Consider the following 15,088-nt stretch of genomic DNA (forward strand, 5'->3'; position numbering starts at 1 on the left):
ATTTATCATAATGCCCACCAACAGCCATGTCAGCTGACAGATGTCTCTCTTGACTCGGGTCTTTTAGCCCACAGTGAGTCCTGAAAAGCCCCACTCTTCTGCCGAGCAAGAACCTGAACCTGGAAGATATGAATGACTACCAAGGGCGAGCAGAGGAAGTGGCTCTTAAGATACTGCCCTGGACCACAGTTGGACGGTGCCCATGGAGCATTTTGAACACTCGGGATCCTCATTTGCCAGCAGGGTGATACCCCACCCCCAACCCTGCACAGCTTTCAGGAACAGCCTCGCCAAGTCACATTGTACTTTGACCCATCCAACAGCTCTGTCCCCACACCATCAACCCTAGATGTGACTACTGGGGGACATCAGCTGCCTCCTCCTACAACCAGCAGTCCTGGGTATCATGAGGCTTGAACTACTCTTATGTTTTGACGACTGAGGATGAGCAAGCAGAATCTCTTATAGCAGGGACGTGAGAAACTATGTCTGACATTAGAGACCGGGGACTTCAAAGCCCCAGTGATTCTCAGACTGACAGTCACAAGTATCACCCTCAAGCCAAAGGGTAAAAGGTGGCTAGAGTGATCCCTGCTTGCCACAGATGTCTCTGTGAGGACAAGCCCCCACCACCAGCCTGCAGCTGGTTGGCACCCCTTGAGAGCTGAGTGCCTAAGTTTAAGTGTCAAATTATCCTAAGCTAATGGCCCCTGGAACATCACACACTGATTCTGCCTTGACCAACTATGTGCTTGAGCCTCTCTGAGCCTTGGCTTGTCTGTAAGAGGAGCAAATCATCCTTCCCAACACTGTAAGAGTAACATGAGGACTAAGCTAGCTGGCCTATCACTGGGATGTCAGGTGGCCCCTCTATGTATGACGTCATCCACAAACCTGTGAGGGCTTGAAGTCCACAAGCATCACTGTGGCAGCCTCGGCTGCTGCAGGGATTCAGCACCTCTGCCCTGGGCAGGGGCAGAGAGTCACTCTGGGCACAGCCCAAGGCACCCTTGAGAGAGACAAAGAATTGAATAGTCACAAGTGCCCTGGTTGACCTGTCCACTCCAAGCCCATGCCTAGGCTCCCTTATAGCAATGGTCAGACCCCTCCAAAATAAGGAAACTAAGGCTCAGAAAGTGGTGGGCTCAAAGCTGGCCATGGTACCTAACCTGGGTCATTGTTTTACTAGGCCACAGTGTTCTTGTTGATTCTTGGTATTCTTTCAGTAAGTTACAAGGGGTGGCAGTCTGTCCTTGGAGTAGTCTGTCCATCTAGACAAGAGACTGTATGGGGAGGTGTGGACGGGGACTGAGTCCCAGCCTTGCTCCTGTGTGGTTTCTCTGTCCCACTGGGAAAAGCTGGAATCTGCCCAGGTATGTTGAATGTTTCCCTGTGAGCAAGTCCTAAAGGTGACAGTAGCCAGTGATCTGGGAAGTGCCCCCCGCCAAGACCTGCAGGAGGCCAGTTGTGTGAGCAGAGAGGAACATACCCAACATGGGCCTGGAGACCACCTCTGAGCTGTTCCAGCTGTCATGACCACTGTGAGCTCTTGCCCCTGACATGGTGGCCTCCTGGCCTGCCACCATGCTGGCCACATTCTCTGTCTCTGGACCTCTGCACAGGCTGTTCCTTCTGCTACTTTAGGGTAGGATTCTACAAGCCAGTCAACTGTCATACAGGCTCCTGGCCCTGTGCCCACTCCACTGAAGATCTGACCAGCAAATTAACCTGGAAACCAAACCAGATCAGGGTGCCTCACCCTTCTCACTCTTCTCCAGCAAGAGAAAAACCCCATCCTCCCAGTCTCACACATACGCCTTGTTCTGTATTCTAGCCAGGGACTGTAGACCCCAGGGTATGGGGCAGGGCTGTGGTAAGCCAAGGTGTATTTGAGTGGCCCTAGGCAAGCCCACACCACAGTAAACTACCACTCACCTGGAACCATTTTTTTTTTCAGTTCCATCTTTGAAGCAAGGAATCCATGAAAGATGGCAGTAAACTAGGCTTAGTGTCCCACGGCAGCAGTGGTCAAGTCCCCATGAGGCTTTCTTTGGCCTTTCTTGCCAAAGAAAGGATCTTTTCACAGATCAAGTCCCCATCATCCTCCCCAACAGTCCCTCCCTCAGTCACTCTGTGCTTGTGACCTCTGATCTGTCTGTGCAATGGTTTGTGCTGCATCCTTTTGCCTATAAATCCTAAGCCCCATATGCATCATAGATTCCTCCAGAAGCTTCCAACAAAGACTAATAAGAACACTCAACCCCAACTGATAGCAACCAGAGGGCATTCGCACCAGTTCACACCCTAATAGACAACGGGCTGCATCTAGAGAGGCCTGACCAGACAGGCTATTGTCAACTGCACTCAGAGCCCTGTCTCCTGCCTCTGTTTCTGTCCACTCGCTTCTCACCTGGTCATAATTAAGCAGTCCCAATTGCAACTTAAAAATCACCATGAAAACAAGATGGAAATTCAGAAAGATGAAGGGAGGGAGAGACAAATGCAGGAAGGTTGAAAAGGATGGAGAAAAAGATCAGAAAATAAAAACTAAATGAAACATAAAAAAAGAGGGGGGATGAGAAGAGAAAGAAAAACTCAAGCTCCAAATAAAGGTGAGGAAAATAGAGGGCAGAAGGAGAGGAGGAAGGGGCAGGTGGAGAAAGAAAGGCTGGGGTCAGAGTCGCTCGTCATGTTCCGCCAAGACCAGCATTCACCATGGCGCTTACTGTCCAGCCAGCTTGCACTGTGCTTCTCTGCCCAGACGGTTTCAGGAACATTTGCTGAGCCCCAGCTAAGGGCCAGGCCTGCTTCTGAGACTGGAGAACACAGCTGCAGAAAATGCACACACTTTTCGCCCCAGGGAGACATCTAGGCAGCATCCTGCACGCTAGGACACTGAAACGATACCTTCCATCTGGTCTACCCCTCACTTTGTCAGTGATTAAACCAATAGTCAGGGAGGGAGGGCAACTTGTCTAAGGTCACAGGGCAAGTCAAATGGAAAACAGGAGAAAAGCTCCCATATCCAGACTCGATCCTTCCCACGACTGTGCTCTGCTCAACCCTGAGAGAACAACGGCCTGGATTCTGGTTTGCCTCGGTGTGTGACTGCTCTGAGATACAAGGGTATCTAGACACAAGATTTATGCATCACAGTACATCTTTCTGGGCTGTTCTCAAAGCACAGATAATAGAAGACTTCCACTTGCACAAAATGTAAACTTTAGCTTTAGCTTTGTACCATTTTTTTTTTATTCAATAGTTTAGAAGAACCAAATCCTCCTAAACTCTCCTGCTGTGATTTGGGATTGTCTAACATTCTCTGCCCACATAGTTCCTAAGCTGCCGCTTCTTAAAATGGGTGTCATGAACCACACAGGTTGTACAACTAAATGTCACCAAAAAAAAATGGCAATGGTAAAAGGGTTCTGAATTCTCAAGTACCCCAAATAAAGTCAGAATCAAATAAGCAATGAAAATGAGGGGTTCCCAGTAGCACTGACCCATATTACACTGTGTGACTTTATGCAAAAATATACACACACTTCTACTCATTATATGCAAATTTGCTTTCATCTTTAGTAATTGGTAAACATATATATAAGAATTGTTTAAAATAAAATTTGCATTACTTATCATCACTAAATGTTTCACATGTATACCTATTTTTTAAATTTATTTTATTTTTATTTATGTGGATCTGTGTGTCTGTGTGTAGGTATGTACACACTGGGGAGGTGAGTATGCGCAGAGGCCAAAAGAGGGCACCAGATGCCCAGGAATTGGAGTTCGAGGTAGTTGTGAGCATCCTGATGCTGGGTGCTGAATATCAAACCTGGGTCCTCTGTAGGAGGTGTACATGCTCTTATCCACTGAGCCATCTCTCCAGCTCCTATGCATCTATTTTATATGCTGGCGAATCTAGATTGTGGGAAAACTTCTTAAGAGAGAGGTGTCATGAGTGATTTGAGAAGCCCTGGCTTAAGCAAGACCACACAAGCTCCATCTCACTGGGCACTGAGGCTACTTCTGATTCTGCCAGTGGCAAGTAGCACTGAGATGAAGACAGCTGTGTGCAGCTGCTTAGCAGCTTCTGACTCCTTTCTTCAAAATGTGCTGTGGTCTGAGTGTGAAATGTCCCCATAGGCTCATGTTTGAACCGTTGGTCCCAGCTAATGACACTGTTTCGGCACTGAAGGCTGTTGAGCCTTCAGAGAGTGTAGCCTCCCTGGAGGAAGTGGGTTATGGGGACAGCCTTGTGATAGCACACACCTGATGAACTGGCCCCACCTCCTACCCACTGTCTGCTTCCTGAGCACACGCACAATGTGACCAGTGGCCCATGGCCCTGCTGCCTGCCATGCCTGCCTCACCATACTGGGAGTAAACACCCCAAGTCGTGAGCTAAAATAAGTTCCCCTTCCCTTACGCTGCTTCTTGTCGTGTATTTGGTCACAACAATGAGAATAGCAAACATCTGTCCATGGAGGTTCATGCTCACACAGGAAATATAGGCATTTGTACGACATTTGATACTCACTGACTGTCAGCCCTCCCCAAAGGCTTGGGTCTGCAAAGGCCCAAACCCTGCAGAGCAGCGGCTCCTTTATAGCTGCATGTATTGACTATCTCCTTCTGTTTTCTTTGTGTGGTGTGTGTGTGTGTGTGTGTGTGTGTGTGTGTGTGTGTGTGTGGTGTGTGTGTGTGTGTGGTGTGTGTGTGTGTGTGTGTATGTGTGTGTGTGTGTGTATTTTGCTGGGAATTGGGGGTCTCACACATGCTAGGCAACTACTTTATTTCTTGACTTGTGGTCAAGTATTCTTTTAGAGAGTTTTATTTTATTTTATGTGTATGTGTGTGTGCCTGCATAAATGCTGGAATGTGTGTGCAGGAGCCCTCAGAAGAAGGCATTGGATTCCCAGGAGCTTGAGGTACAGGCAGTTGTGATCTATTCCAAGTGAGCACTGAGAAGCAAATCCTGGTCCTCTACAAGAGCATCAAGGGCCCTTAACCACTGAATCATCTCCTTAGCCCTCTTGACTCCATTTCTTAATAGAGTTTGCTTCATAGTGAACAGCAAGCCTGTGGTGACACAGCCCTACAGAGGTACAGGCAGGGGTCTCTCTCCAACCATGAAAACATCCCTACAGCTGTTGCCAGGGCTCACTCTATGTGCCCTGCAGGACAGGGAGATACAGAAAGCACCGAGCAATGCCCATCACTGAAGAGTCCAGATGACAGAGGACATGATGGCTGACTTTCCATCTCTGTACATAAACCTCTCTCAGTGACCCCCCAGGTCAGGTCATGGCCATCTGTCTGTCTTCTGGTGTAGCTGTTCAGAAGCCAGGACCACCACTGCTTCCCCTGTGTCTATCTCCCCTCCAAGCTACTGAAGAGCTGGTCCACACCCAGATCACCCCCAGTCCCAGGTCCTAGCGCTGTGCCTGGGACACTGCAGAAGCACAGTGAACACTCGCAGAGAAGCATGCCAACACACCAGCAGGCAACGGCAGCTTGCCACCCACTGTCCTCCCCAGCTCCTTCCACCAGCATGAGCCCTTCCCCCAGACTCCTCCCAGGGACCCATCCCTCTGTGGATGTAGCTTTAAAGCAACCTATTCTGAAAGTTGTCACCGATCTGAGTTTGGGCAAATTAAGTTCATTCCTCTAGACTCAGCTTAGGAACAGGGACACTAGGGCCTCCCTGGCTACTTTACAACAACTAAGAGAACCTTTCAGGGCAAGAGCTTTGTGGCTAAGAAGCAATTGAGCCATCTTCTCACAATGCCTGTTCTATAACACACAGCACAACTCCCAGATTCCATCAGAAGTAAGAAGTAGAGAGCCGTCTCCGGGCTGGGGGACTGTGCTCCCTTCAAGCCTGGCTTCTTCCATTTGCTGGAGCACGTGACTTAAAGCCCCACCTCCTCCAGTTCCTTCACCTGTAAAGTGAGGGCTAATAACTCCACCCCCTCATTAGCTGGCTGCAGTGAAGACCCAGCTCTGGGCAAATGGCAGCTTTGTGAAGACTGTCTGCTGCAGGCGTCCCTATATATACTCACTATATACCTCTTGATCCCCAGTCTCTGTTCCTTACAGCAGTACGGCCACACGCAGACAGTGCCTATGACTGTGGTCATTTCCTCACTGAGTGGCTCATTCACTGAGTATCACAGTCTCTGGGTGTCAGTCCCATCCCACAGTAAGGATGCTGAGGCACCGAAATTTACTAACCAGTCCAAGAGTATCCTGGCCCATCTAGATCACCACTGTCCCCTAAGAGGGATCCCCCTGCAGTTCCCTTAGGAGTACCGCCCCCATGCCATACTGAGCAGTGCTGCATGTCCATGGGTTCTCACAGCAGCCTCTGTTTTGTCCTCTGCTCCACACATGGGGACCACAGCTTATGGACAACGTAGGGGACCTTCAGTAGGCATCTTTTGGCTTTGATAGTCGAGGTCCTAGGTGAGATGTAGCTCCTTGGGGTGCAGGGCTTGCTGAAGCGAAAGCAAGCAACATTGTTGAGGTCATGGATGTGGCTGTGATGCTTTCCAGCCACACATAGAACCTATCTGACCCAGTCACTGAAGAGTGCAAAACCCCAAAGAGCTACTGATGCTCGCCCCTGATCCAGAGGGAAGGCCAGCAGAGGGAGGTGGGATCCTTTGCCGGTCTTGATGCTGTCTTGATGCTGTCTTGGTGCCTGTGACCAAATCACTTGCCCTTCCTTGCAGTCCCTCCGTCAGCTTTGTGGGAACAACGTGATGCATGAGGGGTTACAGGAGAGGACAGGAAATGGACAAACAGGAGCAAGACTCTGCCAGGCATCTAGGAACCCACTCTTCTCAGAGAAGTGTTTTTAAGGAACAGTGAGTCCCAGCGCTTGGGGTGATGGCAAGATGGGAGAACAAAGCCTCGGGCCAACTGCCTAATAGAAAGCACATTTATGGCGATCACAGAAAAGATTCTAGATGACAAGTTCCATGTACGCATCATTTATTTTCAGAGTTACAGGGAGACAATGGTGAGTGTACACTGCTGCCCCTTAGTGGCTGAACAAGAAGTGCACAGGAGGGACAGGCGGGAGCCAAAGCGGTGAAGATGCACGGCGGAGCACAGACGCCATTAGTAAGCTGGCCCAGGCAAGAGCCAGGCCGTTGTATGGAGAACTCGAGTATTCCAGGGTTCCAATTACAAGATACATTCAAAGTTTTAAACAAGCAACGCCCATTGGTTTCTTTTTGTCTGTTTTTGTTGTGTTTTGTTTGAGGCAGGGTCTGACACTGCCCAGGGTGGCCTCGAACTTGCTATGTAGTTTGGGGTGGGGATGCACTGGTTATTTCCCTTGCCACTGTGACGAAATACCTGGCCAAGGCAACCGAAAGGTTGAAGGATTTATTCTGTCTCTCCACATAGAGGCTACAATGATGACAAGGAAGGCACAGGGCTGGGAGCAGCTGGAAAGGAGTGTGGGTTCTGCTTCTTCACAGTGCAGGAAGCTCCTGAAGGTGGAAACCTTGAGCTAGAACCTCAGGTCACCCCAAAAACCCACTTTCCCCATCCAGGCCCCACCTCCTAGCAGGTGTCTCTAACCTTTCAACATTGTGACTCCGATATAATCCCTACCAAGTTCACGCTGTGAACTGTGTGGCTGTTATTTTCAAATATCCTCATGGTGTTTTAAGTCTTGGCTTTTTGTGTTGGACCACATTTATAGCTATCCCAGAGAGACTGCATCCTGAGGGCTTCAGACTGAACACGCCTGCCCAATTTAAGTGGGGTTCCACTACCTCCTCACACAGGACCATCAGCTAGGGACCAAGGACACAAACATATGGGCCTGTGTGGGAGGAGGGACATTGCACATTCAAACCCTTAACAGTGCGGGGGAGGGGGGACAACAGAAGTTGGCTGTGGGGTAGAGTACGTAGTTGGACATGGGAGTCCGCAAGTGCGTGGACAAATGGGCAGACATCAAATGGCTGGCAGATGAGCAGACGGCCATATGGGTAGTGAGGGACCTATGACAGTGGTGACTTTTTATATATGGAAGGGTGGAGACAGAGACTGGGTATGGTGAAGAATGGACTGGCCTCTGGCTCAGATAAATGATGAAAGGATGCTGGAAAACGACCTTGATCAAGTGGCTGGACAGGAAGGAGTCAGAGGAGGGTAAGCGGTCATTCCTGTCCTGAGTTCCGGCCACTTACCGGGCTACCGTGCCCCAGCTGGGCCCGCAGGCGACTGTTTTGCTGGACGAGCTCCTCCACCTGGCTATGCAGGCCGATCTCCGACAGCGTCAGCCCATACACACAGCAGCGCAGTTCCTCCAGCTGCTCCCGCAGCTGCCGCTTGGTGACGCTGTGCTCCCGCAGCCTGCGCGCCGCCTCCGCCCACTCCCGCTCCGCGCGTTCCGCTCTGGCCCGCAGTACACTCAGCTCTGTGGCCTCGGAGGCTCCTAGGGAACCGGCCGGAATCTGCGGCCTGGAGCTGCCCGCACAAGGCAACGGGTCCGCGGCGTGCAGCTGTGCCAACAGGAGGCCCGCGGCACGGCCCAGGCGCCACACGTCGCGCTCCAGCCGCTGCACCTGCGCCCGCAGAACGCGCTCTTGCTCCCGCACCAAGCCCAGCTGCAACCGCTGGGCCCGCCCACAGCGCTCAAGGGCCACCGCCTGCCTTGCCAGGGCCTCGTCCTTGAGCTGCAGCCGCTCCTGCAGCCGCTGCTGGCGTCTGGCCGCGCTCTTCGCCTCCCGCACCTAGGATTGTGGTGATGGGGACGTCAGGGAATCCCGAACCCCAGGCACGCGCTTGCTCGCTTTGATTTCTCTCCCTAATATTCTTGTATTTCGTGCATAGTGGGTACTTTGCATTGAAACTTTACGCAAGGATCAAAGATGGCTCAGAGACTAAAGTCGCTTGCTACCAAGCATGAAGACCCAAGTTGGGTTCCACAGGACAGGCACATGGTGGGAAGAGCGAACCAGTCAATCTCACAAGCTGGACTCTAACCTCCACTTTGGCATATGTATGCGCACGTACAATATAAATACACAATGTTTAAGTTTCGCTGATTACTGAGTTTGCTAGCACTGCAGACAAGAGTCGCCTTCACCTCACCCTAGTGTGAGCCCAGGAGCTCCCTAAGTCTGTGTGTGTGCAGTAGATTGGAGGGACATACCCCCTGCAGATGGCTCTGAAGTTGTTCAGTTTGAACAGTTCACACCAATTTCCGAACTCCACAGAACTTTCCAGAATCTCTCACTTCAGTGATGTGAGCTGAGCAGGGGCCAGGAAGCCACAGCAGCTATTCACAACTGTGAATGCCTCCCCAACCCCCAAATAGGACTGTCCTTAGCCCCACCACACACTCAGAAGTTACCTGTATAACAGAACAGCGAAAGTCTGTAATAAATAAATGGGACAGCAGCCAGCTCTGGGGCCCAGCACGGCAGCCTTGTGTCTGACTTCTCTCCGTCCCTTGGCCATCTACCTAAGCAGGGGACATTTGATCCATATCTTGACACCCCGCCTTCTCCCTATCACATTCAATGAACCAGGCTGGGTTGCAACACAACCCTGAAAAAATGGGAGTCTTCAGTGTTCACGTTCTGTCTAGGCAAACACTGCCTCTGTGGTAAGCAGTCTCTCACCAGCTGCCTGCTCCCTCTGCTGCCAGAGAGCCTGCAGGTGAGAGACAGAGTGCACAGAGAAAAGGAGGCACAAAGTCGGCTCAGGCTGGCTCGGTGGATAATTTATTGGTAGGGCGTGGAGAGGGAATGAAAACTAGAGTTGCGTTTTCTGGGTGGAAAATTCTCCTGGCTTTAAGATGGCGTGGATTCTGTACTGGGTGTCTTTGTGGTTCTGGGTGCATGGAGATCCATGGTATGAGTGGGTGAGCCTTTGGCACCTCACAGGATGACCAGAGCTCACTGCAGAAATGAGGCCTCTTTGCTTCCCGGAAATATGACCAGAACAAAGTCACCATCTGTGACAGATCAGACACAAGAGATGCCAAAATCCTATTTGCACATCCCTGCAATACTGACTCCCACATGCCAATGTCTCCACCAAAAGCAGAGAGATTAGAGGTTAAGGTTGTGGGCTGGGTTATAGCTGGGCCACGTGTGACTCTGACCAAGCCACTGAGTCTATAAAGAAGCTTCTGGAGAGGCCCGCCTTAGTGTATTTGTGTTGTTCAAAACAGTAGTAACAACAAGGAAGTATGTGGAAAGGGTATGTAGCTCCCTGGCCTCCCCCAAACCCCTCCTCCCACCAATGCAATTAGCTTACATGGCACCCTTACCCTATAAGCATCTCCATGGCAGGACTGTCCCCAACTCCCCTGGGGTATCCCAGGTGTGTCCAGAGCAAGGCTCAAAAAACCATTAAGTGTCTCCTCAGAGAAACCACATGTCCCCAGTGCAGAGCCTCAGCCTGTACCTTGCTATAAAGACACCCCTGGGGTTGAGAAGCTAAAGGCATGTGGAGCCAGTTTCACCTGATTCTAACCCCCTAGTACTCGAGGACTGTGCTGAGCTGAGCTGTGTTGGGGTCCTTCACTTCCCACTTCTGTGTCAGTAAATACTATGTCATGTACCCTGGCTGTCTCATGGCTGTCCACTGTCTGAGATATCCAGGATCATCACCTATGTCATGCACACATACAAAGGCACAGCTAAACAAGACTTGACAAACAATGCTCCCTTCAGCGCATGCACCACCTGTTTGTATTGAGTTCCCATCCCATGAACAGGCTGCACCCTGTAATCTCAAAGCCCTGAAGCTCTGCTTTAAAGTGAAATCCCTGAAGCCCACGCCCAGGCATCACAGGGTACCTATCGCAGGATCCAGGTTCCTCCATGTGCCCTGAATCATCATCTCCCCTCCTGGAAGGGTTCTTATAATGAGCAAGAATGGCAGATGCAGATAACACTGCGACACCCACCTCTCTGGGCATTCAACATGCATCTCCTCAGTTAACTCAGATGACCGCCTGAGGGGTGGACCATATTATGACTGCTTTCCATACACGGGAACTGAGACCTGTCGAGGTTGTGTCACTTGACCAAAGTCACACAACCAATTCATCAGCAGAACTAGGGTTTTCTTCCAAAACCTGCCCCTTAGGTGGAGCTGTCTACTGTGCTCTGCCTGCCTGCCCCGCCTGCCTGCCCCACAAAGCCTTAGCTGTTGTCCTTGGGCCTCCTAGTGCCAAGGCTAGGGGGTTAACTCTACCACGACCCCACTGGAGGACCTGCTGTGCTTCCCAGCCTTCCCCTCCCTGTACAACTCCTTCCCTGGCCCTCCACAGCACTGTGTTGGCCCACCTCATTCTCACACTTCACAAGGTCTGGAAAGGTCTACCCTCAGGTCTCTGAAGTGCCTTTTTCCTATCACACCCACAATGTGCCCAAGTCCCCCTCCCCACTCCAGACCAGGTTCTTCTCTTCCCTCCATCCCCACCTGCATGCAGCAATTTGAAGACAGAGACCTACACTGGCCACCTCCTGTCCTCGGGGGCCCAGGCATGAGAAAGGTACCAACATGCTGACACCCACGCTTTCCCCAGGAGGCCTGGGAGGTTGGGAGGGGGACAGAGAAGCTGAAGCCCAGGGTGACCACACAACCAGGCACTGAGAAGTAGAAGAGATACGAACCTGGCTGACCAGCTCCCTCTGCAGTGCCTGTAGCTGCTCCTGGGCGTAGAGCGAGGCGCTTCTTTCCTGGGCCATGCAGGCACTCAGCTGCTCTACCTTGAGGAGAAGTTTCTTCTCAGACAGCTCCAGCTCCTCAACCCTGCAGGACCATAAGCAGGAAACGCTCGCTCAGGGCGGGAACTGTGTAAACCTCACCAACACCGCCTCAGTCATCTGGCCCGGCTACTGGCCTGAGAACCTCATTGTAAAGCACTCTCATACGTCATCAACTTGGGCTATCTCTGTGGACCAGACTAGCCTCAAACTCCTTCTCTTTCTGCCTCCCAATGCTTAGATGACAGGAGTGAGCCACCATCCCAGGCATCCATATCTTACTAGAAAGTTTCTGCTCTACCTCAGAGACATTACTTGCAAGGCTGGGAGGATGGCTCAGTTGGTAAGAGCACCTGTTTGGTCAGCATGAAGACCTGAGTTCAAATCCCCAGCACCAACATAAAGGCTGTGCCTGTAACTCCAGCACTGCGGACAGAGACAGACAGACATTCGGAGCTCACTGGACGGTCTGCCTAGCCAAACTGTGAGCTTCCATTTCAATGAGAGACCCTGTCTCAAGCAATAAAGAGGACAGTAATGGAGGAAGACATGCTCATGTCCTGTTTGGGCCTCTCCACGTGTGCAGATGGGCATTGCATGGATATACATACTACATACGGTGTGTATACACACATACACAATGTCACTTGCCATGGCATTCAACCTTAAGTGTTTCTCAGCCCTAAGTTAGCGACCCACATCCACGAAGACCTGAGACACTGAGTGGAGGTCAACCAGCCAAGAGCTTTTCTGAACCTTAACCTTAAGGTGCTCACACGTTAACCAGCCTCTGGGTAGTATTCTTCACACAGGAGAAAACTGAGGGCCTGGGAGAGGGGTTATTTCCCCAGGTCACACAGACTGTGGATTCCAGGCTGACTTTTAACCTTAGACATTCTTGCCTCAAACTTATGAATGCCTTCTAAGGAAATGACTGACAGTCAGAAGAAGGTTTCTGGGATTTATAAAAATAATTTTTAAAAAATGTCTGTGGGAGTGACCTGAGAGCCTGACATGGGGAGCGGCTGAGTTACACAGAGCTCTGTCTGCATGACCAGCAGAGACTGTGCTAGCTGGGAAGGGACAACCCCTGACTACAAACAGAAGAGGTGACACAGCAGGATGATGGTGACACCTGAAGGGGAAGTCAGAGCGATGCTCCCACCATAGGTGCACAAGACGTTTCTGTCTCTAGTACAATGCTAGCCCTGCCTCCACGCTAGGTCACATTGGCCTGAGATAGCCCTCCACCTCCCATTTCCTGAAGAGGAAGTCAGAACAATGCTCCCACCACAGGTAGACAAGATGTTTCTGTCTCTAGTACAGTGCTAGCCCTGCCTCCATGCTAGGTCACGTTGAGCTGAGATAGCCCTCCATCTCCCATTTCTGCGCATGCTTTCTCCTTCACCCAAGACTACCTGGTGACCTTCTGTTCCGACTCAGTCCCTGATCTACAGAGAAGGGCAGGCTCTGCTTCCTGCCTCTGTCTTTTCTGCCATGGGAGCCTAACTGGGTTAATTTACCACTAAGGTCCTTAGATTTTCATCTGTCAGATAAAGATACAGACAAAGACAGTTTCTGACAGGAGCAAGAAGAGATGGCCAGTGCAGTAATCGATACAATACAGTTGGCTCCAGATACTCCCAGACCCTGATCCCTGGAAGAATGGTATCACCCTTTACAGGCACGGAAGCCACAGGGCGGGTGAAGTCAGTCTGTGAGAGGAGATGGGTCCTGGAGCATCACTCGGCCTCTCGCTCCTTAGAGGAGGCCTGTGTGGAGCTGACCATAGGGAGGAAAGCTGCAGAGGCACAGAGCACCGCACATGCTGCAGCTCGGAGATGGGCTGGGGGCCAAAGGGGTGCTCAACTGAGAACTGAGGGTCAAACATCTAGGAGTCAGTCCCAAGGGTATCTGAAGTGGGTAAGACCCTACCGACAACTTGAGCTAAGCCTGAATCCTAACTTCCAGCCTTCAGAGCTGTTCATCGACTGAGCCAGGGCTCCTGCTGTTTGGGTTTTATTTTGTTTCGGAAACACTATGTGAATGAAAACATACATACGTGTGGGGGCCAAAAGCGGACACGGTGTGTGTTCTTCAACCACCCTCCATTTTTTTAAAATTTATTTTGACACAGGGCCTCTTACTGAGGCGGGAATTCACTTGTTGTAGGCTGGTCAGTGAGCTTGGCTGATTCCTCATCTCTGACTCACAGCACGGTGGTTGGAGGTGTGCACCAACCCTGGCTTTTACTTGGGTGTGGGGGATTCAAACTCAGGTCCTAATTTTTGTACATCAGGCCTTTACAGACTGAGCCACCTCTTTAATCCCATCTCTGTAGGCTGTTTTTAAATCACCAAGTTTCACGGTTGTATGCCTATAATCTTAGCACTCAGGATGGAGAGGCAAGAGGGTCAAGAGTTCAAGGCCATCCATGGCTACTTAGCAAGTCTGAGGTCAGCATGGGCTATGAGAACTTCTGCCTTCAATCCTACCACCACTACCGCCAAGAAAAGCTACCAAGTGTGTGCCATTTGTCACGGCAGCCCCAGGAAACCCATACACCCAGGACCATGGAACACCGTGAATCCAGGAGGCCCCACCGTGAGCACATGGGCCCACAGTGACCACAGACTGGACTTCTGGGCACCTGGAATCAAGTCCTACTGCCCGTAAAGATAGACAGGCACAGCTGCACATCCAGGCCTTGGTGTCTCTATCGTAACACAGAATACTCTCACCCTATTTTCCAGTTTTAAGGATTAGCCACGGAACACTTGCTGAGCAGGGAGGGCTGGCTCAGAGCAAGAGTGTGACAAGCCCTCAGTGTGACGCTGCTGGATTTTGGTCAGAAATGACTGCGAAACAGTCCAGTGAGCTAGGAGCAGGCTTTTTTTTTGTCCTTTTGATTTTCTAATAAATTCATTATTTTCATATTTTATGCATTTGTTTTAGTTAACTAACTTCAGTTTTTGAGACAAGATTAGACTCTCTAGCTCAGGCTAGTCTGTGATTTACAATGGTCCTCTTGCTTCAGGCTCCTAAGTGCTGGGATTCCTGGCATGAACCTTCACCCCAGCTCTGTACTATTTCCATAATAAAAATCTTTGGCATGTTATCACTTTTTGATTTAAATTTTTTATTTTATTTTATTTTTTAATTTTGGGGAGACCAGGTGACAACCACAAGTGTCATCTCTCGGGCACCATTCACCTTGTTTTCAATGTATCTATTTTGTTGAGGGGGGCAGGGCACATGAGGAGGTCAGATGACAATTCTGTGGGAGTTGGTTCTGTCGTTCAACCATGTGGGTCCCAGGAACTGAACCCATATCT

The 15,088-nt window shown here is 50.6% G+C and overlaps 1 protein-coding gene across 1 annotated transcript in view; it reads right to left on the bottom strand.

The window, feature by feature from the left end:
• The window catches only part of C8H4orf50 (chromosome 8 C4orf50 homolog), an 88,338-nt gene that overhangs the window by 66,133 nt on the left and 7,117 nt on the right, over positions 1 to 15,088 (bottom strand). The window contains exons 3-5 of the mRNA XM_087909085.1: positions 11,661 to 11,799; positions 8,214 to 8,759; positions 895 to 1,009 (exon numbers count right to left, since the gene is read on the bottom strand). Coding sequence (XP_087765211.1) covers positions 895 to 1,009; positions 8,214 to 8,759; positions 11,661 to 11,799 — 800 coding nt within the window. The remainder of the gene's footprint in view (positions 1 to 894; positions 1,010 to 8,213; positions 8,760 to 11,660; positions 11,800 to 15,088) is intronic.

The sequence above is a fragment of the Myodes glareolus genome, chromosome 8, assembly GCF_982192425.1.
Source record: "Myodes glareolus chromosome 8, mMyoGla1.1, whole genome shotgun sequence".
NCBI lineage: Eukaryota > Metazoa > Chordata > Mammalia > Rodentia > Cricetidae > Myodes > Myodes glareolus.